Raw genomic sequence first — 15,685 nt, 5'->3', positions numbered from 1 at the left:
GGTGGTGGGGGTGCAGAAGGGAGAGTGGCCGGCGCTGCACTCAGGGCACAGATGCAAGGTGGGCAGCCTGGGTATGGATCCAGCCCAGGCACCACCTTAGGAACATTGCTTCTCTCTGGGCCTCAGTTTCCACATCTGTAAAATGTAGGCATTGGACTGGGCCAGGGGTACAGATTCACAGGCCTAAAGGCTGTTACTGTAACCGCCTGGGCTGTGAGAGCCGGGGGAGAGGCCGGCACGGGTGGGAGCTAGCAGGTCCGGGCCTGCCCAGTCTTCAGATGTCTTCATGGGCAGTTGGAAAGCACAAGTTTTACTTGAAAGGTCATTAAAGAAAACTGTTTGAAATGTACAGAAAAGTTGGAAAAAAACATATAAAGAACACCCATAAAACCAACACCTCCAGTCAGCAGTTAACATTTTGTCATATTTATTTCACATATTTCTTTTCCAAAATGTTTTAGAGAAGTTTCAGACATGTACTTCACTCCTAAACAGATGTTAAAAATAAGGTAGTTCTCTGGCATAACCACAATACCATAATCATGCCTAAAGAAACTATGGGTCATTCTCTAATGTCTTTGCTGGGATTCTGAAAAGAACTTTTTCCAATCAACTGGGGATGGACTCCAATTCCACCTAAAAAAGATAAATGCTCGAATCTTTACTGATTAGAGACATGAACTAATACAGTACTCACCTCCAATGCTGGAAAACAAGTGTGTGTTTTGGTTTGTTTTGTATAATTTGTATAGCATAAATTCACCTGCTTGAATGACTTTTAGTAAATTAACAAGTGTGTGCCAATTACCACAATACGGTTTTAGAACATTTCCATCACCCAGAAAAGACCCTGTGTGCCATGTGCAGTAAATCTTCCAGGTCACTCTCTATTCTCTCTAGACTTCCTTTTCTGAACATTTCCTATAAATGGAATCATACGATACGTGGTATTTTGTGCTTGGGTTTCTTCAGGTAGAATAATGTTTTTGAGGTTCATCCATTTTATGGCATGTATCAGTATTTTATTTCTTTGTTGCTGCATAGTTTTCTGCAAGTGAGTTCTTCCCTTCTTTTTCAATCCCTCTATGGACTCATGGGTTTTTAATTATTTGGTACTTTCCAGTCAGTTAACAGAGGCGCCCTGGCCAGCAGCCTCAGCTCACTGCCAGACTTGAGGGAGGCCTTCTTGGGCCCCAGAGCCCCAGCTGAGTACCCAGCTGCAGGAGGACCCCAGCCGAGCTGCCCAGCCGAGCCAAGACTGCAGATCTTGGGCATAAAATGGGGATGGTGGTTACGCAAGGGCAGGTAACTGAGACCAGCCCCCTGTTGAGGAAAGGAGAGATCCTGAGGGGTGGGGGCCCTGGCAGTGCACACAGCACGCGCACAGCAGCCCCAGGCTGGACACCCAGGTCCCCTGAACCCCAGCCCAATGCGCTATCCGCTGCCCCGTGGTGTGAGCACGGTCACGAGCAGCCATGGGGCTTCACTGGCATCCCCGGCTGACTCATGCGGTTGTACGGTAGGTTCTCCTAGCACTGAGTCTTTGGTCCGTGACAGGCCCACACCAAGTGCTCAATGAGCAGTGGTTTGAATTACAATACAAATGGCTTCCAGGACGCAGGCACAAATGTGACAGGACAGTTGGAGAATGACTATTTATTGTGCACTTACTGTGTGCCACACCTCGTGTGAGGTGCTGCCCAGGCCGGGGTGGAGTGTGCTGGAGCTTGCACCACCCCGCTTTCCAGAGGGGGCTGTGAGGCTCTTCCCAGCTCTCTCCCGAGTAACGTGACAGCAGCTTGAGGAGGACCCCGGAGAGAGTACTTACATGACAGAAATCAGCAAATGCTCCAGGCAGCCCAGGGGATGAGTCTGACCATTTCTGTCTCAGGCATTTGGCCCCATGGTGTGTGGAACTCCGGGTCCTGCCCTCCAGGAGCTTCTAAGACAAAGATAATGAATAGTTTCTCTCAGAAGTTTTGACAACCAAAACTATCACTTCCGGTTTGAGTCCATCTGTCTCTCTAACTAGCACCTTCAGGATCCAAGAGTTCTACAGCCTCCACCGGAACGACAGTTTCGTGAGGGCAGTGCACAGCTGGCTGTGTTCCCTCTTCATCCCTGACTCCCACACACGGTCTGGCATGGCTGAGGAACTCAAATATTTCCTGAAATGAATGTATGTACCTCTAGTCTAGAGGGCAGCATCTGCTATGTTTTGGGGAAACAGGCCCAGAGAGGGGAAGAGAATTTCCTAGGGGCTTGCTGGGACTCTGAGCACAGACCAGTGTGGCCAGGGTGCAGTGCAGAGTTAGATCTGTGCCTCTAATCTCGGGGACCCCCTGTCTGTGAACTCCCTGTCAGAGGAGAGGCCAGAGGTGTAAGGCCAGACCCTGCCCTAGGACAGCTGGGGCTCTAGAAGAGCTGGGGTCTGGGGGCTTGTCTGAGGACACTTGGGACAGTGGGAGGAGATGGCCAGCAGTTTGGTTCATGAGACGCAGGCTGGTTCTGAACCTGGGCCTGCCAATCAGGCAGACCTGATTCAAACCCCAGCCCTGCCACCTACTAGCCAGGTGCCTGCGGCAAATAGTTGGCCACTCTGTGCCTTACTGTCCTCAGCTATAAACTGGGAGCATTAAGAGCTGCCTTGCAGGGCTATTGTGAACACAACATGAAGGACTAAGGATACAGCACCTCACAGGCTACACAGAGGGATGTCAGGAAGACCCTGGTCTAACCTCAGCTCAGAGGGAGGAGGCAGGCGGCTCCTGTAGCCTCCCCTGGGGCTCCTCGTGCCCGCACTGCCCAGCCCTCGTCCTCCGTGCAGTAGGTCTGACTATGTCATTTCTTCCATCTTAAAGGACCCTGCAATGGCTCATAGGCACATCTCCGTCAGAAATGAACCCACAGGTACACCAAATATGTGCACAAGGATGCTCAAGACAGCACTATTGGTAACACCCTAAACCTGGCAACACCCCAAATGTCCATCAAAGTAGAATGGGAAGTCAACTGTGGTGTTCACACCATGGAATATCACACAGCAATGAGAGGGAACAAATTTCAACTAGAGGCCCCAGCACGGCTGACCCTCACAGCCATAATACTGAGTGAAAGAAGCCACACATCCAAAAGCACATACTGTAGGATTCTGCTTGTAGGAAGCAGGAAATCCAGGCAGACCTAACGTGCAGTGTTAGAAGTTAGAAGTCACCTGGGGTGACGGGAGGGGGTGTTGGGGGCTCCTGAGGTCCTGGTTTTTGATCTAGGAACTGCTTTTTTTTATTTCAGCATATTATGGGGGTACATAAGTTTAGGTTACGTATATTGCCCTTGCCCCCCCACTGCCCCCCCCGAGTCAGAGCTTCAAGCGTGTCCATCTCCCAGACAGTGCACATCGCACTCATTAAGTATGTGTACACCCATCCCCCACCACATCTGCTCGACACCCAATTAATGTTATTCCTAAATGTGCTCTTAGGTGATGATCAGTGAAACCAATTTGATGGTGAGTACATGTGGTGCTTATTTTTCCATTCTTGGGATACTTTGCTTAGTAGAATGGGTTGTGAATTGCTTAAAGTGTGTTTAGTTTGTGAAACTACATCAAGCTGTACACGTTTGATTTCTGGAATTTTCTTTATGAATGTTATACTTCAATTTAAGCAAAAAAGCAAACCAAACAACCAGCCCATCCTTCTGAGCTCCCCTCTGTCCTCACCACCAACAGTGCCCTCAAAGATTCAGGTGGCCAGGCCCCTGCCAACCTCTGCCTTCCCTACACCTGCCCCCTCCCTCTTGGGCATTTCTTTTTTATTGTTTTAGAGACAGGGTCTCGTTCTATTGCCCAGGCGGGAGTGCAGTGGCTCAATCATAGCTCACTGCAGTCTTGACCTCCTGCCTCAGCCTCCTAAGTAGCTGGCACTACAGGCATGTGCCACCATGCCTGGCTAATTTTTAAAAATTTTTTGAAGAGACAGCCATCTCTCTAGGTTACCCACACTGGTCTTGAACTCCTGGGCTCAAGGGATCCTCCTGCCTCGGCCTTCCAGAGTGCTGGGATCACAGGTGTGTCGCACATTTCATTGAGCCACACTTCAGCCTCAGGACACTTGCTTATGCTGTTCCTTCTGCCAGGAAAACCCCACCTTGGATAATCCCGCTCATTTTGTAGTTCCTCATCCTCTTTGCTTCCTCAGGAACACACTCCCTGTAAGGCAACAGGACTCCATGGTCTGACAGGCCTGTGTTTCAGGGACTTTGCCTCTCCAGGCCTATTTGGGAGAGGCAATGCAGCCCAGACCCAGGATAGCGGCCCTGCCCCAGAGAACTGTTCTGGGAAGCTCATGGCCCACTCCTCACACCTCCTGTTTCTCAGAGGCTAATAATGGCAGTGCCTGAGGAAGGTGAGGGCAGGTGACAGGGAAGAGGGGCCAGCTGACCCAGACAAGCCCAGGCTGGGCCAGGTTGGGAGTGAGCACAGCTGAGCTAAGGGCAGGAAACCTTCCTGGCTCGCTGGTGGGTCTGAGTTGCCATCATCTCCCCAGCCCACTCAGGAAAGGGGATGCAACCGTGGGAACCCAGTGGAGGCCCGTCACTTGGCCGTGGAGAAGTGTAAGTGGGAACAGACACTTGAGCCAGATTTGGCCCGGCAAAGTAGGGCAGGAGGGGTGGTGTGTTCCAGGCAGCGGAAAGGCATAAACAAAGGCTAGGAGACCGAGATGAGGCCGATCCTCCCCCGCGTCCGCGCCTCACCTAGACAGATTCTATCTAACTGGAGACAGAATAGGGGTACGAGAGGGAGAAGTGGGTGGGAGGGTGTCGCTGTTTACACAGGAATGTTTTGGGAAAATTGAGGGGTAGGTGGGAAACCGACTTCTTGTTTCAAATGCTCCCAAGATGCTTCAATGTAGCATAAATGTGACTGAATCAATAAATCTTTGTTAAATGAATGAAAGAAGGAAGGAATCCTTAACTTCAATTAAGCTTCCGTTCTGTACAGCGTTTAGGGCGCCACTGTGGGACCCGACCCAGGAGTTCCCTCCCCCACCCCATACACTTCAACCAAAAGGTCGTCTACTCGCCCTTTCGCCGCTCAGTATAGGGAAGAGGAAAATGAACCCCCCCCCGGGTTTCTGGCCTCAACTTACTCATAACTAAAAGTGGGTCGCTCCAAACCCCCTGGTGCCTAGGTTGCATTTCGGCATCAAGCATACGCCCTCCTGGGCGCGCAGGTCCCGTCAGGGGACCAGGGAAGCCTTCACTCCGGGAGCACGTCCCAGCAGAACCAAAGCTCCCACCAAAGTTCAACACGCCCCCCAAGCTAGTGCCTGATTGGTCCGCCCTGTCCACACTTTGAGCCAGCCTCGCCTTCCGATTGGCTGTTATGCTCCCTGTTCTGTGCTAGAACCCTCCCCTTCCCTGACTGGCCAGACACCTACCTGTGCTCGTCCCAGATTGGGCGCCGGCTGGGTCGGCTCTCTGGTTCCCAGGGCCCCCCCTCTCTGATTCGCCGCTCGGGCCAGCCCCAAGGCCTGCACGCTGAATGGCTGCGCCGCTACCTGTATCGGCCTCCGATTGGGTGCACAGCGCTTCCCCGGCGTGATAGGTCAGGACCACCGCCCCCCTGGTTCCCGATTGGCTGCTCGGCGAAGCCCGGTCTCCGGGTAAGATGGCAGCGGACGGACAGTGCTCGCTCCCCGCTTCATGGCGGCCGGTGACCCTCACCCACGTCGAGTATCCTGCAGGTAAAAGGCGGCCCCGGCTCCGAGGACGCCTTCCCGGGGCCAGCCCCTCAGCCTCGGGTGCTCCGGCCTGTGCGAGCCCGCGGAGGGGGTGCCGGGGGACCGGGGTGGGAACTGTCAAATGGTGAGCCATGGAGGGGCTCGGCCGGCGCGCGCGCCGCGCAGGCGCAGTGGCGCGGGGATGAGCTGGGCGAAATTGTGAGCCGCTCGCTCGCGCGCTCTGCGGCTGCGCGGCCGGGGTGCTCTATTGGGTCCCGGGGCGCGGGTGGGCTGAAATGGGGCGGGGGTCTGTGTGAGGCGGGAGAGGATCACTGGCCTGGACCTTGGCCCTTCTTCCCCGCCCTCTCCGGAGCCGGAGAGGCCGCACCCCCTCCCCGGCGTGTAGGGAGTGCCTGTTTCCTTCAAACGGCGCTTTGGGTTGTCTGTAAGAGAAAGAGCTCCCGGTTGCAGGGAGTGTGTAAGCTGAGGCCAGGCTTTTGAGTACTTGTGGTGCCACGCCCTGAACAGGGCACAACTCCACAACAGAGGGGACCCTGTATGGGGGCAGGCAGCCTCCGGGATCCTGACTTCTGGAACTCCCCATCAGACACACCTCTCTAAGCACAGGGTTTTCCAGTTGGGAGGTCCATTAGTAACCGTTCTGGAGGCGGTCTAGTACAGTGGTGCCGTCGTGGGCCGTGGGGTCGGACCTGTCTGGGCTCCAGTTGAGGCTGAGGCCTTGTGCAAGTGCCTCCTGTGCCTCGGTTGCTTCATCTCTAGAGTGGGACTAATTACAGTGCCTCCTTTCTGGTGTTGGTGTGAGAATCGAGTAACAGGAGTAATGAGAAGGGCGGAGCACAGTGCCTGGCACACAGTAAGCATTCAGTGAATACCTGCACCCAATGTTATCCTACCTCCCTGGGTAGATGATGGAGTGCCAGGTAAGGCTGGCTGTACATGAGCCCTGGCTGCCCCACTAAGAGCCTGCTCATGCTGCTCTCGGGCAGAGCTGTGAGAACCTGGCCCTGCTGAGGGCCCCAGGGCTGGATGCCAGAGAACTTTGCTCCTGTGTGTTCTGGAGGTGGGGCAGCCCTGCCAGGTGCAGGGCCCTACCCACCTGGCTACCCACCATTCATCCATCCATTCATTCAGCCAGTATCCACTGAGTACCTCCTGAGTGCTAGGCCCTTGGCTGGCCCTCAGCTGGCCCTGGGTTTAGCATGGTCAATAGGCTTGATATGTCCCTGCACTCCTGCACTGTGAAAAACTCCTACTTTGTAGGAGGGAAACCAAAGCCTAGAGAGGGAGAAAGATTTGGCTGAGGCCAGTGCACCTTCATGACTGCCACTCCCTGGCCTCAGAGTAGCTTCTCGGAGTGCTCACAATCGAACAAGTAAGAAGGCTCAGGCAGTTGTGAGCAGCATGGTGCAGGCTGTAATGAGAGACGTAGCTGAGCCTGGGGTCATCTGGTGAGGCCTAGTCCTGTAAACACTTCTGTGGTCCCCTGCACTACCTCTTCTTCATACCCCTTATCAGACTGATGCTTGCCTCCTTCATCCATTCATTTGACATCATTTTTTAGCCCAGTTAAAGGCCAGGCACTGTGTTGGGCTGTTGGGCTCCAGTGATAGAGTGGAGTGTGAAGAGACCCCATCCCTACTCCCACGGAACCTTCAGTGTAGAGGGAGAGCAGACACTTTCCCGATATCTACCCTAACTAGTGAATCATGAACTGTATCCTAATGACAGATTCCTCTGCCAGACTGAGAGCTCTGCACTAGCAGGGGTGTGTCTATCTTTTTTTACCACTGTGGTGGGTACTTAATTTATGTTTGCTCAGTTAATCCAGACAGCATCCCAGGTGGGGGAAACTGTATGCAAAAGTCCAGAAATAGGACAAAGCATGGTGCATTCGGGGAACTAGAGTTTGGTCCCTGGAACTGGATAGCAGAGGGTGGGAGGGGAGCGGGGCCAGGACTCTGTAGGGCCAGGTAAGCTGGCTTTGTCCCAAGGGCAGTGGGAGTCATGGGGGTCTTGGATCAGAGAGTGGCAAGGCCAGAGTCCGTGGCAGCATCTATAGGAGGGCCGCAGGGTAGTGCTGGCTGTGGCACAGGCCATGGTGATGGCCAAAGGTTTGGGGGCACCAGCCACTCCTTGTCCTCATAGCCCAGGGCTGCGGGTATCAGCAGAGAGACCCAGAATCTCAGGGCTGATGAAGGCCATCCTCTTCGTCTGGGTGGGGAGACAGAGGCCCAGGATGGGGAAGGGACTCATCCAGTGTCACCCAGTGGGACTGTGGCAGCACCAGCACTTGAACTCAGGTGCTTAACTTAACCAGGCTGCCCTATTCTCCCAGGCCAACTCCAAGCCAGCCCGATCCTAGGTACATACAAGGCCAGGCATGTGTGCACCCATCTCTTCGGGCCTGGAACCTGGGCTCAGCCTTCTGTGTGCACCTGCCCTGCTGCTTGTGTGAGGCCAGGCTGGTGGCCTGGGTCACTTCCCGCACTGGGTTCTCTGCCCCAACGTGGCAGTGTCCTGGGTGACAGGGACCAAGCTGGGTGTCTCACAGGCCCCATCACATCAAGTCTCACACAGCTGTAGGAGGTAGGCACTACTGTCCCCGTTCCACAGGCGAGAGAGCGGAGGCTCAGGGAGGTGAAGTCCTTGCCCAAGTTCATGCAGGCCTCGAAGCTGGCACAGGAACTGAACCATGTCCTCAGTCCCCAGATTGGCCACGTAGCTGCCTTGTCTCAGATGGCAAGGGTGGCCTTTGGACTCAGCCTCAGCCCTATCCTTGGGCAAGGGAGAAAGTGGCTCTCATCTCTTAGCTTCAGTGTCCACATCTCTTAAAGGGACCAGTGGTCCTCACGATGCCTCCATCCCAGGCCTGTTAGGAGTGTCAAAAGCAGGTAGCCAATAGGTAGCCAATTTCTTGCCAGTAGCAAAGCAGCGAGAAGCTGTTACCACATGGGCGGCCCTTTGGGCTGAGTCCCTGTTGCAGTCCTCAGTGTGGGCCCAAGTCTGTGTGGTGTGCAGAGAATATCAGACTCTCCTGGGGGCCCGGGGCTCGACGGGGGCAGCCCAGCACAGCAGGGTACTGCAGAGGCTCTCACACGCCTGCCTCTGGAGTCAGACCAGGTTCAAATTCCTGCTGTGGCAGGGGTGATGGGTATAGTGTCTGGACCAGGCCAAAGACTTGGATGTTAGTCCAGGTCCCACCTCTTCCTGGTTATGTGACTTTGGGCAAGTCACATTCCCCTCTGGGACTCAGTTTCTTCATCTATAAAATGGGGATGGTAAAGGCAGCTGCTTCAAATGCCTGACAAATGAGCTTTAGAGCTCAGTAATAGACACGGTCCATTATCCCCAGGACTAAGTTGGCATGGTCAGCTGGTAAACGGAGGCGTCCGTTGCTGCCCCTCTGTGCTCCAGGCCCTGCTGGGACCTCCTTTCTGGCTCAGGCCCCACTTGGCTTGCTGGGGTTTGGCCCTCACTTGCAGGGGGCCGGCCCCTCTTCTGATGCTGTGCCCGGTCCTTATTCTGTTCCCTTCTCCTCCAGGTGATCTCTCTGGCCACCTCCTTGCCTATCTGAGCCTTAGCCCTATATTTGTCATCGTTGGTTTTGTGACCCTCATCATATTTAAGCGGGAGCTGCACACGGTGAGTCTGTCCCTGCCTGCCCCCTCCAGCGCTCCCCAGTGTCCCCCTCATCCCAGGTGCTTTGCCTTCCCTCCCGTGCCCCCACCTGTCTTAAAGTGTGTGGAGCCTTCTGGCTGCTTCTGGATTGTTCACTAGTTGGGCTGGGCTGGGAGGTTCAGTCAGTGGCCACCATAGTTGGGCCTGGGTGCTGGCCAGCAGGTGCACAGAGGCCCAGCTGACCACACATCTTCCCCAGCAGATCTCGTTCCTGGGGGGCCTGGCACTGAATGAGGGGGTCAACTGGCTGATCAAACACGTCATCCAGGAGCCGCGGCCCTGTGGAGGTAGGGCCCAGGCTGTGGGGGCCTGGGGGTCCCCCAGGTCGGGGCATTACTGTAGGGCCACATCCTCCCATGATGCCTTGGTCTCTTCTCTCCCCCAGGTCCCCACGCAGCAGTGGGCACCAAGTACGGGATGCCCTCCAGCCATTCCCAGTTTATGTGGTTCTTCTCCGTCTATTCCTTCCTTTTCCTGTATTTAAGGTGAGCTTTTGCCCCGGCTAGGGTAGCCCTGAACTTGCCCAGGCTGGGCTCTGCTGGGGACTCACTGCCTGCCCCTAGGACACCCCTTGTGGTGGGAGGAACTGCAGCCAAGGCAGAGGCGCCCAGGACCATTTGAATGGGGCCGGGGACTGTTTGGGAAGCCTGGGCTCCAGGCTGTGGGCTGAGGCCATCTGGCGGGCCTGTTTTCCCAGAATGCACCAAACCAACAACGCCAGGTTCTTGGACTTGCTGTGGAGGCACGTGCTCTCCCTGGGGCTCCTCACCGCGGCCTTTCTAGTCTCCTACAGCAGGTATGGAGGGAGGGAGAGCCCCCACCCTGTACCCTGCCCCTTGGGGTCCTGCTGGATTATTGGTCCCTATTGGACCCCACGTGGACCCTACTGCCAGAGCCTGTAGGGCAGGGCTGGGAAAGGGGCCCCTGGCCTCTAGTTTTAAAAGGATGCGGCCTCCAGCTGCCCCTTGTAGCCCAGTCCCAGCTGAGCCCAGGATTCTGAGGACACCTCCATGTATCGGTCGTCTGTTCCCAGCATTCTGGAGGAGCCCACTGCAGACAAACTCAGAGTCCAAGGGCTGGGCAGAGGGGGGGCAAATCCCAGCCAAACCATCCCTTCACTTCTAGAGACAAGAGAGCTGCCACTGGGGTCCAGTGCCCTGCCTCCTTCTGGAAGTAGATCTGAGACTGTGTTCCTGGAAGTCTGTGTCCTATCTGTATGTCTCCTCTTGCGTGTGCACAGGTCCCTGGGAAGTTGGCACTTGGGCATGGGGGATTATTCAGGCCTGTCTCTGGCTGGCTCTCACAAACTTCCCTTCTGGCTTTGGCCCAGGGTCTACCTGCTGTACCACACTTGGAGCCAGGTGCTCTATGGAGGCATTGCTGGAAGCCTCATGGCTGTCGCCTGGTTTGTCTTCACCCAGGAGGTCCTCACTCCGCTGTTCCCCAGGATAGCAGCCTGGTAACTGCCCGGCCCCTCCCACCTTTCCTGGCACTGTGGCCTCTGCACGCTCCTGCCATGGGCTGTCACTGGGAGAACCCAGGAGTCCTGACTCCAGCTCAGTCTCTCTGGGAGGCCCCATGCCTGGGCCCCACTTGCCTGACTTCCGTCTCCCCAAAGGGTTTGCTGCAGGGACATTGGGAGGGTTCTTCAGGCCCAGACACCAGAATGCCATCCTCTGTCCTTGCCTAGGTTCTCAGGGACTTATAAAGCAGCCTGAGTCCTGCTGGGCTGTGTGTGTCCTGGGACAGTGCCCCTGTCTGAGGTGACACAGATGACACAGCTGGGTCTCTCAGTGGCTCTGGGGTCTCTGGCCAGGCAAAACTCTAGGCAGTGGGGGAGGGTGCAGCACCAGCCCTAGGCACTGGTGGGGGTGTCTGGCTTGGTGACAGCCTGGTGCCCTGATGCAGCCCTGGCTTTCTGGATGTCTGTCTCTCCAGGCCTATCTCCGAGTTCTTCCTAATCCGAGACACAAGCCTCATTCCCAACGTACTCTGGTTTGAGTACACGGTAACCCGGGCAGAAGCCAGGTGAGTTAAGTGGGGCACAGTCCCCAGGCGGCCATTGTCTCAGTATTTGGAGGGCTCCCAGGCTCTTGCCTAAGCACTTCTCTTGCATTGCCTCATTAGACCCTCCTATGGCCCCTGTTTTCCAGATGAGAATACTGAGGCTCAGAGAGTAGAAGGGCAGTCTCTTGCCTGAGATCTTGCAGATGGTGGGTGGGGGAGCTGGGTTGTGAACACAGGCTGTCTGGCCCAGAGCCCACACTCTTAACCTCTGCGGTCCAGAACCAGAGAGCCAGGCGGTGGGGAGGCTCAGGGTGCCTGTGTGCGGACATTCCTTGGGGTTGTTTAGTCCAGACACTTTCCTGTAGCTGCGTAAACCGAGGCACACTGAGTTAGGAGGCTGGCCTGCACGGCAAGTCTGGGCAAAGCTGGGCTTGGAGTCTCCTGACTCATGCTCTTTCACTCACTCACTCCAAATCCTGGGTGGGGCACCTGCAGGGTTGGGGAGGCTGGCTCCTCCCCAGGTTCAGAGGGCAGCCGAGGCTCTAGAGGAAGCCTGGGAGGTTTCCTGAGGAGGGGTGAGAGGACCCATGGGCAGGGCAGGGTGGGGTGCCCTAGCAGCCAGGAAATGGGTTTAGTACATCACGGTCCAAATTATCCTAACAAGCTTAAGGCTGAAGCCTGGGATCCGTGAGGAAAGGGGATTTGAGGGCCAGGGCAGGGCAATCCCATTAGTGGCAGAAAGGCCCCAGCTGGCCTGGCTGCGTGCTCCACCTGGCTCCCAGAGAGGCCAGACCAGCCTTACCCTGCCCTAACTAGCTGCCACCTGCCTTCATTTACCAAGACCCCAGTGTGCACCTGTCGGTGCCAGGCCATGTGCTGGGGTAACAGACTGGGACAGCCCTGTGTCCACCCTCGCAGTGCTCACGGCAGGCAGTGGAGGCACAAGAAACGATGTACCTACCTGTGTGATCAGTCAGAGCCATGGAGTGAAGCTCAGATGCTTGAGAGCTTGTGACAGGAGCCTGATGTGCGGGCAGGGTGGTCGGGCTGGCTCCCAGGAGCAAGGCTGTTGAAGCTGGGGGCTGGCAGGGGGAGTTCTCAGCAGAGGAACAGCATGTGCAGAGCTCCCAAGGCAGACAGAAGCCACCGTGGCTGGATCCCAGGGAGTGAGGAGGAGGAATGTGAGGGAGGCTGGGGCCAGATCGCGCCTGACCTTGTGGGCCATGGTTGGGTTTCTAGATTTTAACTGGGACCCTAGACAAGCCCCATTCTCCCTACTGAGCCCCAGTGAGCCCCTCTAGAAAATGGGGGTGATTATCCCTGCTTCCCCCAGGTTCCTGGCCGTTTGTGGATGCAGCCACAGCCCAGACCTGGTGCTCAAGTCCCCTCTATAGCTGCCATCAGTGGTTCTCCCGCCTTTGCTCACATACATCCCGGTGGAGAGCACACCACCCTTTTGTGACTGTCTCGGTCGATAGGAACAGAACCCGTGTGTACTGGCTTGTCTGTGAGGGAGACTCTAGCTTCTCTTGTCTCATCCCGGTCCCCACCCTGCCCCAATCTCCTGGCTCCACTTCCTGGACTCCAGAGCTGAGACATCTGTGGTACAGGCCCAGCCAGAGACAGTGACCCTCCCTAGATCCCAGTCCCAGAGCAGAAGCTCTGATCAGCCCAATGTGGGTCAGTCACTGGCTACTGGGGGTGGGCATTTGCCCACTTAGATGAGACTGTGGGTGGGGACAGTTTGTGGGGCTAGGTCACTGAACCCCGGGTATCCCTACATCTGACCCCCACGCCATTTTGCAGGAACAGACAACGTAAGCTGGGGACAAAACTGCAGTGACTGGTGGGTGTGGCTGGGCCCAGCCTCCAGATCTGGCCTGCACCATGCCTTGCAGGATGGACAGAATGACAGACAAGGGATGAAGCAGAGACCTCTACAGACCCAAGTCACCAAGTGGAGCCTTTTTTTTCCTTATTTTAATTTTAATGAACAAGGTGGACCAAAGGGCCGAGCCAGCCCCTCAGCCAGGACCATGGAGGGCCTGCTGCCTGGGGCCACACGGCCAGAGACCCTCGCTGTGCTGCTGCCAGCCCCCGACCTGGCGGAAAGTGTCCTTGGTGTGGGCACCTGGTTGTGGGGCAGAGGAGGAGGGCTCGAGCCTCTGGTCTCAGGGCCAGGAATTCCAGGTGGCATGAAAAGTACACACTATTTATTTTTTGGTTTTCTCGAAGGCAGACAGGATTTTGGAGATGGGGCTGGAAGAGCTGCTCTCCAGTGGCTGTCCTGTGTGAAGAGGGGCCCAGGTCCGCTCCCCAGGCCCTTCACCCTGAGCCCAGGGAGCAGACTGCCTCTCCCTGGGCCTGAGGGGTGGCCTGGGGGCGCAGTCAGGAGGAGGGGAGCATCCTCTGTGCCCTCTCTGCCACCATTGCCATTCCAGAACCTCGTTCAGTGTTTCCTTGTCTGGGAGCAGGGCCCAGAGCGAGCACGCGTCTGGCGGCTGCTATTACCGTGTTCTACCCCAGGTTGACCCTACACCACAAGGGCTTTCTCTGGTTCCCTGTCCCCAAAACAATAGTCCTTTTCTGACAAAAGAGCCTGCACGTGAGGGTGAGCAAACCCAAGCTGTTTACAGCTCTTCCTGTCCCGCCATCCAGCAGCAGTCAGTCCTCATCCCACTCGAACAAAGTGCAAGGGACAGAAGCTGGGAGGAGACGAGTGAGGCAGTGGGTGCCTGAAGTCCCCTGCCCTTCCCTCTGTGTGCTCTGAATATGTCCTTGTCCCTCCTCACCCACCTCTGACTGGCTGGGAACCTGTTTGGGGTCATCCTCGAGCCTGTGTCCTGGGTGTGGGCTCACAGATCCCTGCCAGCCCAGTTCAGAGGAGGCTCTTAAAGGAACCCAGCTCTAAATTGCTCTGAAACAGAGTTGTGGACAGGGGATGCTTCCAGGCTCTCGGAAGTTTCGAGAACGGAACTAGGCCCCTCGGGATCTGTGTTCCAATCCTACCCCCCCTTTTTATTTCTTTGTGGAGGTTTCCTAACCTGCTGCTGAAGCACAATATTTTGGTGCTTTCTTTTCTCATTTGTTAAAGACAGTGTCCAAAAGCCATTCCGGATGCCAGGACCAGGGGCTTATTTCTAGGGAAGGTAGGTCAGTTCCCACATTTCCCTCCTCTTCCCTTATTATTTTTATTTTTTACTTTTTGCCTGAGACAAGTTGAGTGTGAGGTGGTTTGATTTAAGAAAAATCAATGAAATTGTTTACTATTGTTTTAAAATAAAATCTTAAACTCTGGCGGCTTGAGCAGATGTTGACTGAGCTCACGAGAGGAGGCTAGGAGTGGCTGTGGAGACATGTGACCCTTATGGGCAATGACATGGTAAAGATCATAAATCATAACCTTTGGCTTGGTACAGTGGCTCATGCCTGTAAGCCTAGCTCTCTGGGAGGCTGAGGCAGAAGAATTGCTTGAGGCCAGGAGTTCGAGACCAGCCTGAGCAACATAGTGAGGTCCCCTCTCTACAAAAAATTAAAAAATTAGCTGGGAGTGGTGGTGCACGCCTATAGTCCCAGCTGCTTGGGAAGCTGAGACAGGAGGATCGCTGGAGCCCAGGAGTTTGAGGCTACAATGAACTATATGATCAGGCTACTGCACTCTAGCCTGGGTGACAGAGTGAGACCCTATCTCAAAAAAAAAAATCGTAGCCATCTCAAAGATACCTATTTTCCTGCATCCCCTTGGCAAGGGTTTGAATGACCTCCTGACATTTTCCACCAGGGTCTATCCAGCTTCTGGTTACCTCTCTCCAGGGGCCCCCGTGTCCCATAATGGATGTTCTTCAGCCTCAGGAAGTTTCAGTCTCCATCTCCCTCTCTGCTCGCACTAAGCCCAGCTGCTCCTGTGCAGGACAGCCTGAGGACGGGGGCAGCTGGCTTGCCTTTCCTAAGGCGCCAGGATGAACATCTCTACTTTAATTCAGTACTTCCTGAGTGTGTAGATGGGTGAATATCTTGCTTTGGAAGAAATAACTGTAAACCAAGCTGGGTTTTTAGAGCCTGGTAGGAGTGAGATGAACTCAAGTCAAACCCAAGGGCTGACCCAAGGTGGGCAGTCTAATCCTTGATCCACTGAGCTATGCAACAGCTACACCCTGGGGGTGAGGGTGAGTCAGAAGTAATCTCATCCTCCTATGGGTATGACGGCTGGGTCTAGGTCCCCCCAGTGGTCTACAGGACCTTAACATTCAGTTAAG

General features: G+C 55.3%; 1 protein-coding gene and 1 long non-coding RNA gene across 2 annotated transcripts; one reads left to right on the top strand and one right to left on the bottom strand.

Moving 5' to 3' along the window:
* Positions 1-1,437: 1,437 nt before the first annotated feature.
* LOC123646376 lies at positions 1,438-5,483 on the bottom strand. The gene is made up of 3 exons (XR_006737886.1): positions 5,442-5,483; positions 4,002-4,210; positions 1,438-1,942 (listed from the first exon to the last, which is right to left on the bottom strand). It is a non-coding gene; the product is annotated as an uncharacterized LOC123646376 (long non-coding RNA).
* Positions 5,484-5,568: 85 nt separating this feature from the next.
* On the top strand, positions 5,569-14,726 carry DOLPP1 (dolichyldiphosphatase 1). The gene is made up of 8 exons (XM_045563230.1): positions 5,569-5,747; positions 9,286-9,386; positions 9,625-9,709; positions 9,808-9,907; positions 10,120-10,218; positions 10,753-10,881; positions 11,361-11,450; positions 13,236-14,726. The coding sequence occupies exons 1-8, from the start codon at positions 5,672-5,674 to the stop codon at positions 13,270-13,272; spliced, it is 717 nt and encodes a 238-aa protein (XP_045419186.1). The 5' UTR covers positions 5,569-5,671; the 3' UTR covers positions 13,273-14,726.
* The last annotated feature ends 959 nt before the right edge of the window (positions 14,727-15,685 follow it).

Source organism: Lemur catta, chromosome 10 (genome assembly GCF_020740605.2).
Source record: "Lemur catta isolate mLemCat1 chromosome 10, mLemCat1.pri, whole genome shotgun sequence".
In the NCBI taxonomy this organism is placed as follows: domain Eukaryota; kingdom Metazoa; phylum Chordata; class Mammalia; order Primates; family Lemuridae; genus Lemur; species Lemur catta.
This window is presented reverse-complemented; position numbering and strand designations above follow the sequence as displayed.